This window comes from Harmonia axyridis, chromosome 5, assembly GCF_914767665.1.
Source record: "Harmonia axyridis chromosome 5, icHarAxyr1.1, whole genome shotgun sequence".
In the NCBI taxonomy this organism is placed as follows: domain Eukaryota; kingdom Metazoa; phylum Arthropoda; class Insecta; order Coleoptera; family Coccinellidae; genus Harmonia; species Harmonia axyridis.
This window is the reverse complement of record NC_059505.1, coordinates 36,486,342-36,502,688: the sequence shown is the minus strand read 5'-3', so window position 1 is coordinate 36,502,688 and position 16,347 is coordinate 36,486,342. Positions and strand designations below refer to the sequence as shown.

Below are 16,347 nucleotides of genomic sequence, written 5' to 3'. Positions count from 1 at the left end.
ATGTTGTGAAAAAATGGATTTTTCGGGATTTAAATTATCGGAAAATCTACTTAATGATACATTTATTATTATTATTTTGTTGGCACATATCTCACGACACATGCACCAATGTTTCAGTCTTTTTTAGTTTTCTTTGAAATTAATTGTTTCGCTTGCCTAAATAGGAACAGACTTATTTTGATCACACCAAAGCTTACAATAAAACATATAAGTCCTACAAAACCTATCACATCCAGGAGATAGTACTGATAGAATGGCAGATCAATAATCGGATTTCTAAAAAGTTTGGCTCCCTTGTTTCTAATAACATACTCAGTCCACCAAACAACCTTCTCAAGACCTGTCATTTCAACATCTCTGAACAGATCAGCAATCTCGATTGCTTTGTCTTTGTATCTGGAAAATAATTTAAATATAATATAATAATATTTATTTAGCCATCAATAAGAAAATACGTAATTACATGGCATGCCAGTTATGGCAATTGGAGTTAAGGATCGAAATATTGAAGATTAAGTGACGCTGCATTTGTTGTTGTTTGAAAAGTGCAAGCAAGGCAAAAACTTGATAAGTGTTATATAGACTCTGATCCATCGACAACAACAGTTGAAAGCTCATCACTGATCAAAAACAACAACGCATCGTCGATTCCGAAGGATGTTTGGAGCTGTTTGAGCGAAATAACGATCTTTATTCCGCTTAAACAGCTCCAAAAATCGTTTGGATTAATTTCAACAGCCTAAAGTTAAAGAGAGCGGCAGCTGAGGAGGGTGAAATCTCAAACATCAACTGGCAAGATTATGGCATCCGTACGTTGGAACGTGCATTTTATATTATTTGTTGGAGTATTTTGACAAAAGTCAAACAATCAACAGTGAATATTTGTATATCACATAATATTATTCGATCGAGTGAAACGAAAAAGAAAGAAATTCAAAAGAAAGAATAATTTTCTTTCACCAACAAAGGCTCCTTGTCGCAAATCGATGAAAATCATGATAAAATTGAAGGAATTGCGGCTGCAAGTGCTTGACTATCCAGCTCATTCTCCAGATCTGACCCAAGGTGATTACCGGTTTGTTGCAAACCTCAAAAGAATACTTCAAGAAAAGAAATTTGGCTCTAATGTAGAACACACGAATATTTTTTTAGAAAAGGTATAGAAGATTAGGAGCAGCGTTGGAGTACATGCGTCTTTCTTGAAAAGGACTATTATGATGAATTAAGTCGAATTTTCAAGAAAAAATGTGTTTTTACTGGTAAGACCTAGGAGTCAGGACACAGATGAAACATCGCCACCAGAGAATATCATAGATTTTGTCTCTCTTACTCTTCTGTGAAACGAATAAGCAAATCATTATTGCTGATAGTCCCGGTGCTTGAAGTGTTAAATCAATCATTTCAATGAAACATCGTTTGAATACTTACTTCCGGTTGTTTATTACTTCTAAAATAGTCTCTTTGAATAATTCTTTTGTCAATTTGCTGTGGTCCAAATGAATACCAAAACCTTTATTTGCCATCATAGCTGCATTCGAAGGCTGATCAGCAAAAAATGGTACACCAACCAAAGGTATGTGATTCATTATAGCTTCTTCCATTGACTGAAGCCCACACTGGGTAATGAAAACTTTTATATTTGGATGCCCTGAAAGAAACCAAGTCATGAAACTGGGTACGGAGATCTTAAGTTCATTTTGTCAACCATAAACGTGATTTAATAATATGTATGTAGATTTCTATCAATTTTTTAATTTAAGAGTATATTCGCCTCGCAAAAAGGCGTGGTGATATAGAGGTTAAGGTACGGCCTCTCGCTTCTTGTTCTCTCACCAATATGGAGAAATGTTTAATAGTTCTTTAATGTCATTTTTTCAATTCAACATTATCTCTTGCTGATACAGAACACAATAGATCCTCACGGAATAAATCCACGATGCCAAATGAGACAAAGCTAGATGTTTTGACCAATGTTCTATGAACACTATCTTTATACAACTTCTAGTTAGCTTAGATAGCCGAATACTAAATTGGAATAGCATATTTTACTCACTCAGTACGTCACCTTGTGGAACCCACTTTTGAATCATTACATTATCAGGTTTATTCGGAAGTTCTTTGTTCTCAAATTTCCACAAAACCTTATAAGGCAGTTCCTCAAACGTTTCTAGGAATAACTGCCGAAGCTCATCTCTAATCAAAGCACTCTTGACGTTGGATCCCAAACTGAAATAAATCACTCCATCAGGTGCGCTGTCCAGAAACTTTTTAATTCCCTATAAAAGAGTGTACTTGGATTCGCGAACATCCGATGAAGAAGAATTCGTCTCACCTCAGGTAGCGGTTTGGCAACGGTGTCCAAATGGGTACCTCCTCCAAACATAATAGTGTTTGGTGTAACAGCTCTGATAGGATGTAAAGCAGGGTTCACATTTAGAAACAGCATGTCTGTTTCTTTGATTAACTCTTCTATCGGTCTGCTGTTTTTTCCGAAAACTTCCTGTATTATCTTATTCATCATTGGATTTACGAAAAACTCACCGTAAGAATTCATGAGAATATTGAATAACACAGCAAACTGGAAAGAACAATAATTATTGAGAAAATAGAATTAAGTCTGTAATGAGATATTCAAGGTAAACACCAACATTTGTTGGTGTTTGATACATGGATAAAAACGAGTTTCGTGTATTGATAAAACACCGTTATTTTATGAGAAAAATACTGTGCGAGCAAAGAAAAAGCTTGATAAGGGTTCAGGATCAGCTTCATCGACAACAACGGTTAAGAAGTGCTCTAGGAAAAAATTTGGCTCTAATGAAGGAGTTATTGCCGAGATTGAAGTCTATTTCGAGAGCAAAGTCGAATTTTTCAACAGAAAAGTGCCCCAAATTCGATGCTCAGTGAAAGCATCTCGAGAACTAAAAGACTTGTAGAAGGACCTTCGATTTCTTTTTTCGAAATTATAAGATAGCAGAAAGCAGGCTACAGATATATCTTGATTTGTTCTCTAGTAACAAGGTGTTTCTGAAAAATTTCTGTTTCAAATATTTCGCTACCTAAATCTTGGTTGCTGTTCGAGATATTTGAAAAATTCTAAAACGTCGTTTTCAGTATTTTTTATGGTTTATGTTTTGGAGAGTCTTTCTCGAGCCAAGTTTGTGTAGATGCTCCCTCTCACAGGAGATTACGGTGATCGCTGGTGGACTCATCGGTTAGGCAATCCAGCGATCTCTGCCTAAGACACTATCGCACACCATGGTGGAGACTGGAGAGGTGACTCTGCTGCAACGCGTTGATCCCTATAAATTCGCCGGGGCCAAAGTAAGTGTGGCGCGAAACCCAGAACGCCATCTCTTGAGCAGACAGAGCCACTTTCGAAAACACCCTGTATATGCATATCGATTGTTTTCTATATTTCATCATATTTTACGACGATAATAGCAAGCCGATACTTACGATTCTTTGAGTGAAAGAAAGAGGTTGTGTCCATCCAGCAAAATTAGCCAATTCTGCATGTAAAACTGGATGGACATCATTTCCCATATTGTTATGGATATAATTCAATACATCCATCGAATATAAACCTATAATAGGAATACCAAACTTTTCGGCAAGAGCAATATGTGGGTTGAAGGCTATTTCAAGCATCAGCAAATCGAATTTCTCGCTCTTGTTGTGTATAAGTCGTTGCATGTCAGGTAGAAGCAGTTGTTCCATACTGATATCGTGTATAATTGTCGACATCTTAGTGAAAAACGACAAATCCATCTCATCGCTGTTGGATATAATTTTGTTATATCCGTGCCTCTCCATTACATCGTAACCAACACTTAAATCGATTTGCCTTATGTTTTCAACTTCCTCCTCCATGGGATCAGCGGTAAGAAGAACTATTTCATGTCCATTCCTAGCTAGAGCTTTCCATAAAGGTCTAAAAACTATCTGATGACTGTAGGAGCATGTTGGTACAGACGCCAATATTCTTGCTTCATCGCTGTTTTCTGCAAGAGTCGCAGTCAAGAGAACGATGGTCAATGTTCGAAAACACAACATTGATGTTAACTTTAGTAATTTCATGTTTTAAATTGACATTGAAACCCGAACTTGATGCAAGCAAAATAAATGTAAATATAACTTTTCGAATAGTTATCATTGCTTCGATTATAATCTTATCAGATATTCGAATTTGGTTGAAGCACTTCACCGAATCTGTGAAAATACAATAGGAAAATTCTGAGTTTGAACTCTGAACGCTCTGCTTGAAACATTCGAAACTTATGCAGATGCTACGCAGTTTCGCATTGAACTGAGTCATCTCCACTTTATGTAGCAGCGTTTTAAAAATAAACTCACAAGAGTAGCCTGGAGTGGGACATTATACATCACGTGATAATGATGTAACTGAGTTTAACGAGATATTATCTCTGGAATATCTTTTCGCGAGGAGTTCTACACCAATTTTCATGATGCACCCTCTATCGGTGGATTGCCAATATTGATCAATACGTTCCACCAGTTTTTGTTTTGGTATATTCGTGGACAAGGATACAATATCGAAACTAACCAAAATATAGTCACCAACAACCGCAACATGCTAACAGGCCAATTGATAAGTCCCCGGTCTACCATACTAAAACACATTTTTTTTGGCAACATTCAATTTTATTATTCAACATAGTTGCCTTCGAGGGCGATACAGCGATTATCTTCCAACTTTTCATTTTTGTAGTACGATTTGTCTTCATTGCCGCTAAATTTCTTTCCAACGAGCATTCTTTTGAGGTCTGAGAACAGGAAAAAGTCGCTGGAGGCCAGATCTGGCGAATACGGTAGATGCAGAACCATTTGAAGCCCAATTCATGCAATTGTGCCATTGTTTTGATTGATTTGTGACACGGCGCATTGTCTTGATGAAACAGAACCTTTGTTTTTCTTTAAATTGGGCCGTTTTTTAAGGAGTTCATCCTTTAAACGATCCAATAACGCTATATAATAATCGGCGTTGATGGTCTGGCTCTTCTGGAGGTAATCAATGAATATTATACCTTGCGCATCCCATAATACTAATGCCATAACCTTGCCAGCTGATGTTTGTGTTTTTCCTCGCTTTGGATTCGGTTCATCCTGTGCAGTCCACTCAGCTGACTGTCGATTGGACTCCGGAGTGAAATGATGGAGCCATGTTTCATCCATTGTCACATATCGACGCAAAAATTCAGGTTTATTGCACTTAAACAGCTTCAAACACTGATCAGAATCATGAACGTTGTTGCTTTTGATCGATTGTAAGCTCGCGCGGCACCCATTTTGCACACAGCTTTCTCATCTACAAAATATTTATGATTGATATGATGTACACGTTCAGATGATATCTTCACAATGTCTGTTATCTCGATCAACTTCATTCCACCGCCATCTGTGCATCTGACCGGGGACTTTTCAATTGAATTAATACATTAGTTGCTGTTTGAAAAATGAATTCGTATATTGATTAAACACCGTTTTTTCATGGGAAAAAATACTGTGCAATCAAAGCAATGGCTTGATTAGTCTTATCCAGACTCTGTTCCATCGACAACAACGGCTAAAAGGTGATCCACGAACGAAATTTGGTTCTAATGAGGAAGTAATTGCAGAGATTGAAGCCTGTTTTGAAAGCAAATATGAAAGTTAGACGAACATTGGAGTACCTCTATCACTCTTGAAGGTGACAGAAAAAATGTGTTTTAATGGTTACGATTGGGACATATTGAGTGTAGAGTTATGTACTGGCATCTGTGTATCATTTTGGTCAGTGCCTACTCTAAACGAATTACACACTTTTTGAATTTCTTTACCTCTTTTGGTGCTATGAATTAAGCTTGAGCTATTCTTTACTTACTATTCTCTCACGAAAAGTTGGAGGCGATGACATGGTCAAACCCATGAAAGGATGAAGAATCATATGATCATCATTTCCCATAATTAAATGCTGCATTCTGTTGCCATCAAGGGAATTCAAACCAATAACTGGTACCTTGAATCTTTCGATAAAGCCATAATGTATAGGAAAAATTGCTTCGATCATCAACAAATCGAAATGTTCACTGGAATTGTGGATCAACGATTGCACCTCTGGTGACAACAGCTGTTGCTTTTGCGCTTCTGCCATTGCAACAACCCCATTGGTCATAAAACTCCACATACCATTCGAAGCATTGTTGGTCACCAATGAACTGAAGTTATATTTGTGTATGACATCGTATGAAGTGCTCAAATCGATTTGTCTCAAGTTGGGGATGTTCTCCTTCATAGGATCGGTGGTAAGAAGGACTACTTCATGACCTCTCTCAGCAAGACCTTTCCATATGAACCTGAAGGCTACTTGATGGCTGTAGGAGGGTGTTGCAACGCTTGCTAGAATCCTGGCTCCATTGCTAGCTTGGAAGAGGTACAGGAGACTGATGTAGAGGGCTAGTACAAGCTGTGGGAGCTTATACATTTTTGAACTGTCTATATCGCGCACTTTAGATGAAATCAATTCATCACACTTTCAACACATTCTCAAATTTTTTCTTTTATCTTATCTCATCATATCATACGGATTTTTTAAACCAAAAAAAAATATATATATATTGAGTTCATTGATAAGAATAATAATGATAAGAAGAATAGCTTCTATAACCTTCTATCGACAAATGCATTTTCTCAATTAACTTTTGTTTCAGAAAACTGTAAACAAATACTACTAATATATCTTGACCAAGGCTATCCGCTCAATTTGTTCACTTCCTATGTAATTCGCAAAAATGAAGACTTGATAGCCCTCTATTACATTCAATTGAGTGTGCTTCTAAGCATCTATTAAATTGGTGTTAGATAATAATGTCATCGCACGTAGAATTTCATCAGAAGGTATGAGAGCATCTGAATATCACGATCAAAACATTTATAATGGTTTGATTCATTTGAATAGGCTTATATTTATCTACCTTATATATTTTATCTCAACAATAGACATAATTATATAAGAATTTATCGTAGACGAGCTTATCTCCATTTGAAGTGCAGAAGTACTTTTGCAAATACGATCCATATATTATCAGGTGATCAATTTTGTCAATTTAATTTTTAGTCTTCGAAAACATTCATATAATCTTGCATTTAATTTGTTATGCACTGAGGTTCTTCAAAACATCGCATCGCATATAAGTACAACTTTGCTTCCGCCGTTTTGCAATAGATGGATGTAGCGGTAAGTGGTAGTCGAAACAAATAGATGGTAGATGTCGTACAATAAGCTTAGGCATTTGTAAACATAACGCCATCGAAATGTTAGTCGATTTGTGTCTGCATCATAAAGTTATTCTCGATTAAACATATCAACTCACGAGCCAAATTCTCGTCATTTGCGGGAGGTTTTGATTTTCTGCTTTAATATTAAGAAATCTACGATAGAGACTCATCGAATGCTCTCAAATACCTATCGTGAGACCGCTATTAATGAAAGAACGTGACGAGAGTGGTTTCAATGCTTGAAGAATTTTGACGTCAAAGACCAGCATGGAGGGGAAAGAGAAAAGGTTCTCGAAGATGCAGAATTGAAGGCATTACTTCATCAAGACTCGTGTCAAACGTAATAAAAATTAGCAGGATCATTGGGAGTGACGCAACAAGCCATTTCAAAATGCATGAAAGACATGGGAATGATTCAGATACAAGGAAATTGGGTGCCGTACAAGTTGAAGCCGGGATATGTTGAACGGCGTTTGTTTGCTTGTGAATAGCTGCTTGCAAGGCAAAGTCGGAAGGTATTTCTGCCTCGAATTGTGGCTGGAGACGAAAAATTGGTTCATTACGATGACCCCAAGCGCAGAAAATCATGGGGATATCACGCCCATGCTTTCACGTCGAATATTCACGTTTCCAAGGCCATGCTCAGTATTTGGCGGGACCAGCTCGGCGTAGTGTATTATGAGTGGTTGAAACCGACTGAAATCACAAGCAAACGAAATACAACGAGAGACATGATAAAGTGATTTAACAGAATGACAAGGCTCGAATCCATGTGGTAAAAGTGGTAAAGTCATACTTGGAAACGTTAAAATGGGAAGTCCCTCGAACTATCACTTGTTTCGATCAATGAGATACGGCCTGGCTGACCAGCACTTCCGTTCTTTTTAAGAAGTAAAAAATTGGATCGATTCGTGGATCGCTTCAAAAGATGACCAGTTTTTTCAACGTGGGATTCGTACGCTGCCTGAAAGATGGGAGAAAGTAGTGGCCAGCGATGGACAATACTTTGAATAATAAATGTATAACCAGTTTTTTTACAATAAAGCCTCGAATTCCGAAAAAAACGGCGGAAGCAAAGTTGTACGCCTATATATTTCCGATAACATCACATCTATTTAATTGAAGTTTAATATCAGAAAACTGCACCGTTTTTGAGTTACAAGCATCATACAGCGTCATCTATTGACCATACATTGACAAAACCCCTTTAGGCAAATAAAAACTGTCTTGTATCAAGTCACTGTAGTATGGGAAATCTATCTATCTATGCTTCATGTATTTATCTCTAGTGTGTACCTTCGAAATTGGCTGAAAATGCCTTCCTCAATTATTTTTATTACTATTACTATTTTCCCATTGATTCTAATAGTTTATTGTTTATCATCGAAATAATAAACCAGAATTGCAAGGAAAAGGAAGGGGACAAGGGAGAGGTTGCTCGGAAAGAGAAAAAAAATGGCAACCATTGTGCTGTTTTACATTCAAATAGTTTACATTTAAATACACTAAAACTAGATAGATTCAGTACATTAACTTATTGATACAAATACATTCTTCTTTTAGTATAGTTCATTTGACAAAATAGTTAATATATTGGGAACATTTTGTAATTATACCTCTTCTTCATTTTTTTTTTAAATCCATAAATATATTCATATTTCAAAATACCGGGACCGGGACAACCGACAGTAGCACTTGTCGGAATTGAGAAGGACGCAAGTGCTCGATCGGGGTCCCGCAAATCCCGCAAAAAAAAAAAATACAATCGATAGACTCTCACACGAAGAGAACATTTCAGTCTGGAGTTTCCCTTGGGTTTCGAAATCCCTCGGTGGCCCTTAAAATTACAGCAAGAATCGATCGAGATCGATTGCCCCAAATTGAAAATTCCCCCGAGACCAGATCGACAGTGCGCAGTCTCCGTCTTCGTAGCGGCTGGATGCCAGGAAGATGGACGCAGGCGCAGACAAGCGCTAAAAACCCGTCCTTCTAGGAGGCTGGTAACCAGAGCGACGGGACTTTAGACGCAACGAAAAAATATATATTTTATATCAGGTTAAACTCTGAGATGCCGTCGTAAGTGTTTGCAGTTGAACCTCCGCGAGTTGTTTGAAGACCGACGGTTTGTCTTGCATATCTCGCTTGTTCACGCGTTTCCTTGTCAGTTCATGTTTAATCTGGAAGTTACCGTTTACATTGAGTAGCATAAGTATCGTCTATGTGATACACGTGAAAAACACTGAGTGAATAACAGTAAAAGGAGAGAGGGGGATATGTGATGATTTGAGGTGTGTTCAAGATACGCTGACGAAGCTGGATGGGGGCTCGGCCTATCTTGAACACTTTTGAATTGAAATCGACATTGGCTTTCATAAGGTCCGTCATGCAAGACGTCAATCGACCAATGTCTGACCTTAAACGCTAAGAAGGAGGGGGGATTGAAACATCTTTCAACCAAGTGACAGGAAAGTACCCAGAATTCTCTCACAAAATGGCGGTCGACAGGGAAGGTCGCAAAAGCTGTTGTCGAACCTTCGGAATGTACAGTAGTCCCCCAATTGAAGAGATACATGTAGAACGTAAAATGTGAAAACTTAAACACAACAATACGATAATACTATATGTTCCAATAACACTTGCATAAAATTCTTTCAGTTCTCCTGAAACATTGACAATGATAAGATTTTTTTTTGGGAAATCTGCGGGGAAAATTACTATATAAATACACTTAGTCGATTAATTCAAGAGGTACATCAAGGAAAATACGAAAAATCGACAGAAACAACTTCAAGCCTTATAGGTGTTTAATAGAGCGCCTATTCTTCTCCAGCTGAGCCAGTCTCAGCTCTGGACATCTAAGACCATGTTTCCCTTTTTATCGCATTGACTTTGTTGTATTCTCGATAATGGGATTACTTTTCTTTGTCCGGTTGAGGTGCAGTAGGCTGTGGAGGTAGCACCTAAAAAAAACAAGGGTCAATGCTTTCCTAATTTATTGTATATTCTGCTTGAATTTTCTATGGGTTGACGCATTAGATTTGCTCCTCAGAGTAATAAACATAGATAGAGGGAGCAAAGATCATTTTCAGTGAACAAATTTTGTCCCCAACATGAACTATCAAATTTGACATAAGGTGCGCGGAAATGAAAGCATATCAGTGATACGATATTTCACTCCATTCGCGAGTTTATCCACAAACAACGCACTTCTTATATCCCATAGTGAATCAACGTTTCATATTAACTCAAAATATATTGAAATAAATACCTAAATACACTGCTCAACAATTGATAGGGATCACTTACTTGTTCTAAATTTATTTCTGAAATATTCGCTCCAAGATTATAAAGTCAGATATCAGAGTATTTTCAGTTGATAATATGGTTCACTTGAGAAAAGAATGGAAAAATGGAAAGTTGGAGAGAAAAAAAGACTTTATTAGGAACACTCAAAATTTTGTGTTTGAATAACATAAAAATTTTATGATGAAACCACAAGAAGGCTGAAGTTTCGGTTAAACTAGTACCTAGTTGGTCCCCCACGAGCTCGTCTCAAGCATTCTACCCTACGAGGCATACTTTGGATCAAACGATTTATAAAATTTTGGGGCAAATTCGTCCAAATATCCCGTAAAGCGTTAGAAAGGTCCTCCAGGTTATTGATCGGTTGTTCTAAGGTTGACAATTGTCTAGACATCTCAGACCAGACATGTTCGATGCAATTTATGTCTGAAGAGCGAGCTGGCCAGTCCATCCTATCAATAGCATGAGTTTCTAGCGCTTCATTAACCAGACGACTACGGTGTGGACGGGCATTATCGTCAATTAAAATGAAATTCTCGCCCATGGCAGCCGCAAACGAAACAATTATGGGTTCAATAATCATATCGTGATATCTCTGGCTGGTCATAGTGGTGTTCTGCAGAACAACCAACTCTGTGCGTTGGTTCAAACAAATGCCTCCCCATACACATATAGAACCTCCGCCAAAAGCTGTTGTGGGTACCATAAACTGTTCTGCATACCTTCGACCTCTTTCCCTCCAAGCAAGAATACGTCCATCGGAGTTGACTAAACGAAATCTAGACTCATCCGTAAATAAACATCGGCTCCAATCTTCAAGTGTCCAATTGCGGTGCTCCTCAGCCCATTGCCGTCGATGAACCCGGTGTTCTCTATTCAAACGGGGATGTTGTACCCTCCTACCTGCTCTCAAACCACGAACATGTAGTCGTCGTCTTACAGTCTGGTTCGAAATTAGAACTCCTGTTGCAACTCTCAGTGATCCATTGAGCCGCGACGCCGGGTAATTGGGATTTCTCCTAGCATTGAGGATCAAAAGACGATCTTGGGCAGCTGTTGTACTCCGCTGCCGACCTCCCCCATGAACATAAGCTACTGAGTCGTTTTGGATGAACCTATTCCAAGCCCTACTCACGACACTTTGCGAAACATTCAACCGCCGGGACACTTCTCGCTGGGACAAACCTTCCTGTATCCACCGTATGATTTGGTCCAGTTGCACAGGAGCTAAAAGTCTTCTCGGCATGACTGATAAGCTGATATTGTTCTCATTTCTTCAATTATTGTCACCTTATGTGTTTGAACGAGAGAAAAAAACAGATTCAATAACAAATACCACATTGCTTTTCACTCCACCTGTAACAGCCTACAGATAATAATCGATAATAGTCGATTTTGTGAACAAGAGCCGATGAAGTGAGGAAGACTTTGATATAATCAACTCGAAACATCTCACTTTTTCCTTAGAGAACATATAATGTACAGATATTCACGAGATAACTTGAAAAAAATACAAATGAAGAGAAGTTCATAAGTGATCCCTAGCAATTGTTGATCAGTGTATATCAGAAATTCAGAAAACACACTTCAAGCGCGCCAAACGACGTGAAACAACCAATGACACTAAGAGGGTAAAAGTTGCCAAACCTTGGATTTCAGCAGGTAGATACAGAAAATAATAAATATTCTGCTTATTATAAATTCGACAATTAGGAATCACTCAAATAAATATATTTCATTCAATATAAAATACATTCATAATGATAAAGAAAAATTGTGGATTTGAAAATATATGACCGTCCTACAATTTAATCTAACCATGTCGAGAACATGTAAAAACTGCGTGTACTTCCTCTATCTATGTTTGTTACTGTAGGGTTCGCTCCAAACATACTCACTTTTAATATAGCGTGCACTTCTTCTGCTACCGCTGTTAAAACAAACTCGAACTGTTGCTTTGTAGCGACCATTTTCACTCTCTGATCTCTAAGGTGTTCTAAAGTAGCTGCAATATCTATTTCTTTAGCTCCTTTCGCCATTCTACTCAGTACCATATCTATCAGGCAGTAAGTGCCTATAAAAGAAAAAATAAACGATTATAATAATATAAGATTCACTACGCAAAAGGGAATATTTTCTGGACACAGAAGCGCCCCTGGGGGATACCAGTTATCGATTGGACTGAAGGCTTACCTGTTCTACCTGCACCGTCACTACAGTGTACTACAATAGGGCAGGATCTCCCTCTATAAGATTTGTTCACTTTTCTTCTGAACTCAAGAAGAGCTTTCGTGGAAGCTGGCACCCCAGTCTCGGCCCATGAGAGGAAGTGGAACTGGGTAACAGTCCTGGTCTCGCCTGTCCTCAGGTTCTTAAGGTAGAAGGAACGTACTAGGTAATCGTCGCACCAGATGTGCTCGGATACTAGATGCACTTCGTAGATGTGGTATCTCTCGGAACCTGGAAAATATTGGGTTTTAGAGATGTATTTCATACCAAGAAGGTTATGAAATATACACATAGTTAAAAGTCTTGGCTGTCTAAGTTTCTCAAGAAATGAACAAACTATGTTCTGGAAATGAGATGATCATTTTTCTCTATTTCGACTCAATATATTTGATGAAAAGCTTTATTTGTTACTCTATAGTTTTCAGAAATATGAAAGGACGGCCACAAACTAGGCTAAATTGCCGCCCTTCGAAAAAGGCGACTGAAACAGTCGTTTCACTGTTTCGCCCCTAACGCCGACCCCGATGCCGTGATACCTGAACTTCATCTCCTGTTGTATTAGGACTTCGTCTGTTTCTAGTTTGCATCTGAGCAGTGTTTTGGAAGTAGTCAGGCATTTAGTTTTTGTCACTGATATATTCATATTGAGCTGGTTTGCCACAGTGCACAATTTATGCAGCAAGTGTTAAGGTTGTTTTTTTAGAGCTATAAAACTTTAAATTGCAAAAAAACAACGATGGACATAAATTTTATTCATCCGCAAGATAATCTTGTGGCATTACATTTTAAATATGATTTCTGGCATATGACCGCCACGGCTGGCTCGGATGTAGTCCAATCTGGACGTCCAATTTTCGATGACTTTTTCCAACATTTGTGGAATATATCGGCAATAACACGGCGAATGTTGTCTTCCAAATAGTCAAGGTTTTGTGGCTTATCCGCATAGACCAATGACTTTACATATCCCCGCAGAAAGCAGTCTAGCGCTGTTAAATCACAAGATCTTGGAGGCCAATTCACAGGTCCAAAACGTGAAATTAGGCGGTCACCGAACGTGTCTTTCAATAAATCGATTGTGGCACGAGCTGTGTGACATGTTGCGCTGTCTTGTTGGAACCACAGCTCCTGGACATCATGGTTGTTCAATTCAGGAATGAAAAAGTTAGTAATCATGGCTCTATACCGATCACCATTGACTGTAACGTTTTGGCCATCGGCCAAACAGTCAGTTTTTCTGGATGTAACGGTGTTTCGACATACACTTGAGGCTTAGCTTCACTCCAAATGCGGCAGTTTTGTTTGTTGAAGTAGCCATTCAACCAGAAGTGCGCTTCATCGCTAAAATGGACGTAGTGCGCGATACGTATTACGCACAGAACCATTATTATCGAAATAAAATTGCACTATTTGCGAGCGTTGTTCAGTCGTGAGTCTATTCATGATTGCCAAACCAAACTGAGAATAAATCACTTGACATCTTGAACAGTAATGTCAACTTAAAGTTATATACCTCGAAAAAAAACAACCATTATTACGACTTGGTCTTTTTCTAGTTTGCATCTGAGCAGTGTTTTGGAAGTAGTCATGCATTTAGTTTTTGTCACTGATATACTCACATTGTCATATTAAGCTGTTTTGCCACAGTGTTGAATTTATGCAACAAGTGTTATATAAGGAATAAAATAGGAAGAGAGGTTTTTTGAAACAACGGGTTTATGTCAACAACCTATTTCACTCACCTTCCTCCGGCCAGTACCTATGACACATCGCAGCTCCTGACTCCGTGAGCCTGGTCAACATAACGATAACCACAGCGCCTTGTTCCCAGATCAACTGCCAGAAGTCTGCAGAGGTGTGCGGCAGGGGTCCTTGTGTGGCTATGTACGCAGGGTTCCTGGGGTCGTGATCCGTGATGCTGGAAGCGTTGATGTAATCGGAACCGTTGGCGTTCGACAGATCGTTCAGAACCACTCGAGAATGGTCGTAGGGGACTATCTCCGGGTACCTGTTCTTGCCGGCGTTCTCCTTCTTCAGAGAAACAGTCGTAGCACAGGGTTCTGCCACGTAAGCGCACAAGGCTACCCATTCCTGCTCCAGACGGTCCTTGTTCTTCAGATGGTCTTCCATGTAGTTGAGAACGATGTGGCCTGCGAGAGAGAATATCTAGTTTATTTTAAGGATATAACAGAGGCATCTTCAAGAGTGGTAGATTGCAACTCGATGTTTGAATACTGAGGTTGTATATTTGAAGATGCAAAGCGTAGTTGTAGATGAAACTTCAGGTGAAAAACCGACAAGATCACGGCTAGCAAAATTGCAGAATTTCCATGGAACTATCAAATATATTCTATTCATTAGATGTACAACTTTGCTTCCGCCGTTTTTCAATAGATGGCTGAAGCGGTGAGTGATAGTAGAACTAAATATATCATAGATATCTTATTTGTAAACATAAAGCCAACGAAATATTAGTCGATTTGTGTCAGCATCATGAATTTATTTTCGATTAAACATGTCAGCTTACGAGCCAAATTCTCGTCATTTGCGGGATGTTTCAATTTTCTGCTTAAATATGAAGAAATCGGCGCTTGAGGCTCATCGAATGCTCTCAAATACCTATGATGAGGCCTCTATTAGTGAAAGAACGTGCCGAAAGTGGTTTCAACGCTTCAAGAACTGTGATTTTGACGTCGAAGACCAGCATGGCGCTGAAAGAGAGAAGGTTTTCGAAGATGCAGAATTGGAGGCATTACGTGATCAAGACTCGTGTCAAACGCAACAAGAGTTGGCAGGATCATTAGGAGTGACGCAACAAGCCATTTCAAAATGCCTGAAAGTCATGGTAATTGTTCAGAAACAAGAAAATGGATGTCGTACAAGTTGAAGCTGGGAGATGTTGAACGGCGTTTGTTTGCTTGTGAACAGCTGTTTGCAAGGCAAAGACGGAAGGGATTTCTGCATAGCATTGTGACTGGAGACGAAAAATGGACCCATTACGATAATCACAAGGGCAAAAAGTCATGGGGATATCCTGGACATGCTTTCACGTCGACGGTCAAATCGAATATTCATGGTTACAAGGACATACTAAGTATTTGATGGGACCAGATCGGCGTAGTGTAATATGGGTTGTTAAAACCGACTGAAACAATCACAGGTGATCGTTATCGAAAGCAATTAATGCGTTTGAGCCGAGAATTGGAAGACAAACGGCCGCAATACAACGAGAGTCATGATAAAGTGATTTTACAGCATGGCAATGCTCGACCCCATGTTGCAAAAGTGGTCAAGACATACTTGGAAACGTTGAAATGGAAAGTCTCCCTCGGACTATCACTTGTTTCGATTAATGGCACACGGTCTGGCTGATCAGCAACTCCGGTCTAATGAAGAATCAAAAAATTGGATCGATTCGTGGATCGCTTCAAAAGATGACAGTTTTTTTTAACGCGGGATGCGTATGCTGCCCGAAAGACGGTAGAAAGTAGTGGCCAGCGATGGACAATACTTTGAATCATAAATGTATAACCAGTT

General features: G+C 38.8%; 2 protein-coding genes across 6 annotated transcripts in view; both read right to left on the bottom strand.

Annotated features, from left to right (window-relative positions):
- Positions 1–47: 47 nt before the first annotated feature.
- On the bottom strand, positions 48–6,543 carry LOC123679755 (UDP-glycosyltransferase UGT5-like). 2 transcript variants are annotated; one of them, XM_045617222.1, is made up of 5 exons: positions 5,885–6,543; positions 2,333–2,578; positions 2,054–2,276; positions 1,429–1,648; positions 48–396 (listed from the first exon to the last, which is right to left on the bottom strand). In XM_045617222.1, exons 1-5 carry the CDS (start codon positions 6,482–6,484, stop codon positions 114–116), a joined length of 1,572 nt encoding a protein of 523 aa, XP_045473178.1. In that variant the 5' UTR covers positions 6,485–6,543; the 3' UTR covers positions 48–113. The 2 variants fall into 2 exon arrangements, with proteins under 2 accessions (XP_045473178.1, XP_045473179.1); XM_045617223.1 differs by lacking the exon at positions 5,885–6,543 and adding an exon at positions 3,460–4,306.
- Positions 6,544–8,738: 2,195 nt separating this feature from the next.
- The window catches only part of LOC123679754 (receptor-type tyrosine-protein phosphatase N2), a 47,912-nt gene continuing 40,303 nt past the window's right edge, over positions 8,739–16,347 (bottom strand). For all 4 annotated transcript variants that reach the window (XM_045617217.1, XM_045617219.1, XM_045617220.1 and 1 more), the window contains 4 exons: positions 14,553–14,960; positions 12,775–13,041; positions 12,480–12,655; positions 8,739–10,238 (listed from right to left, as the gene is read on the bottom strand). In XM_045617217.1, the coding sequence (XP_045473173.1) occupies positions 10,191–10,238; positions 12,480–12,655; positions 12,775–13,041; positions 14,553–14,960 (899 nt within the window). In that variant the 3' untranslated portion in view covers positions 8,739–10,190. The remainder of the gene's footprint in view (positions 10,239–12,479; positions 12,656–12,774; positions 13,042–14,552; positions 14,961–16,347) is intronic.

Coding starts and splice junctions, on each gene's coding strand:
- LOC123679755 (XM_045617223.1), bottom strand. CDS start 4,080: ATGAAATTACTAAAGTTAACATCAATGTTGTGTTTTCGAACATTGACC. Junction 1,649..2,053: donor TCCACAAGGTGACGTACTGA/GTGAGTAAAATA, acceptor GGTTTCTTTCAG/GGCATCCAAATATAAAAGTT. Junction 397..1,428: donor GAAGTAATAAACAACCGGAA/GTAAGTATTCAA, acceptor ATTATTTTCCAG/ATACAAAGACAAAGCAATCG.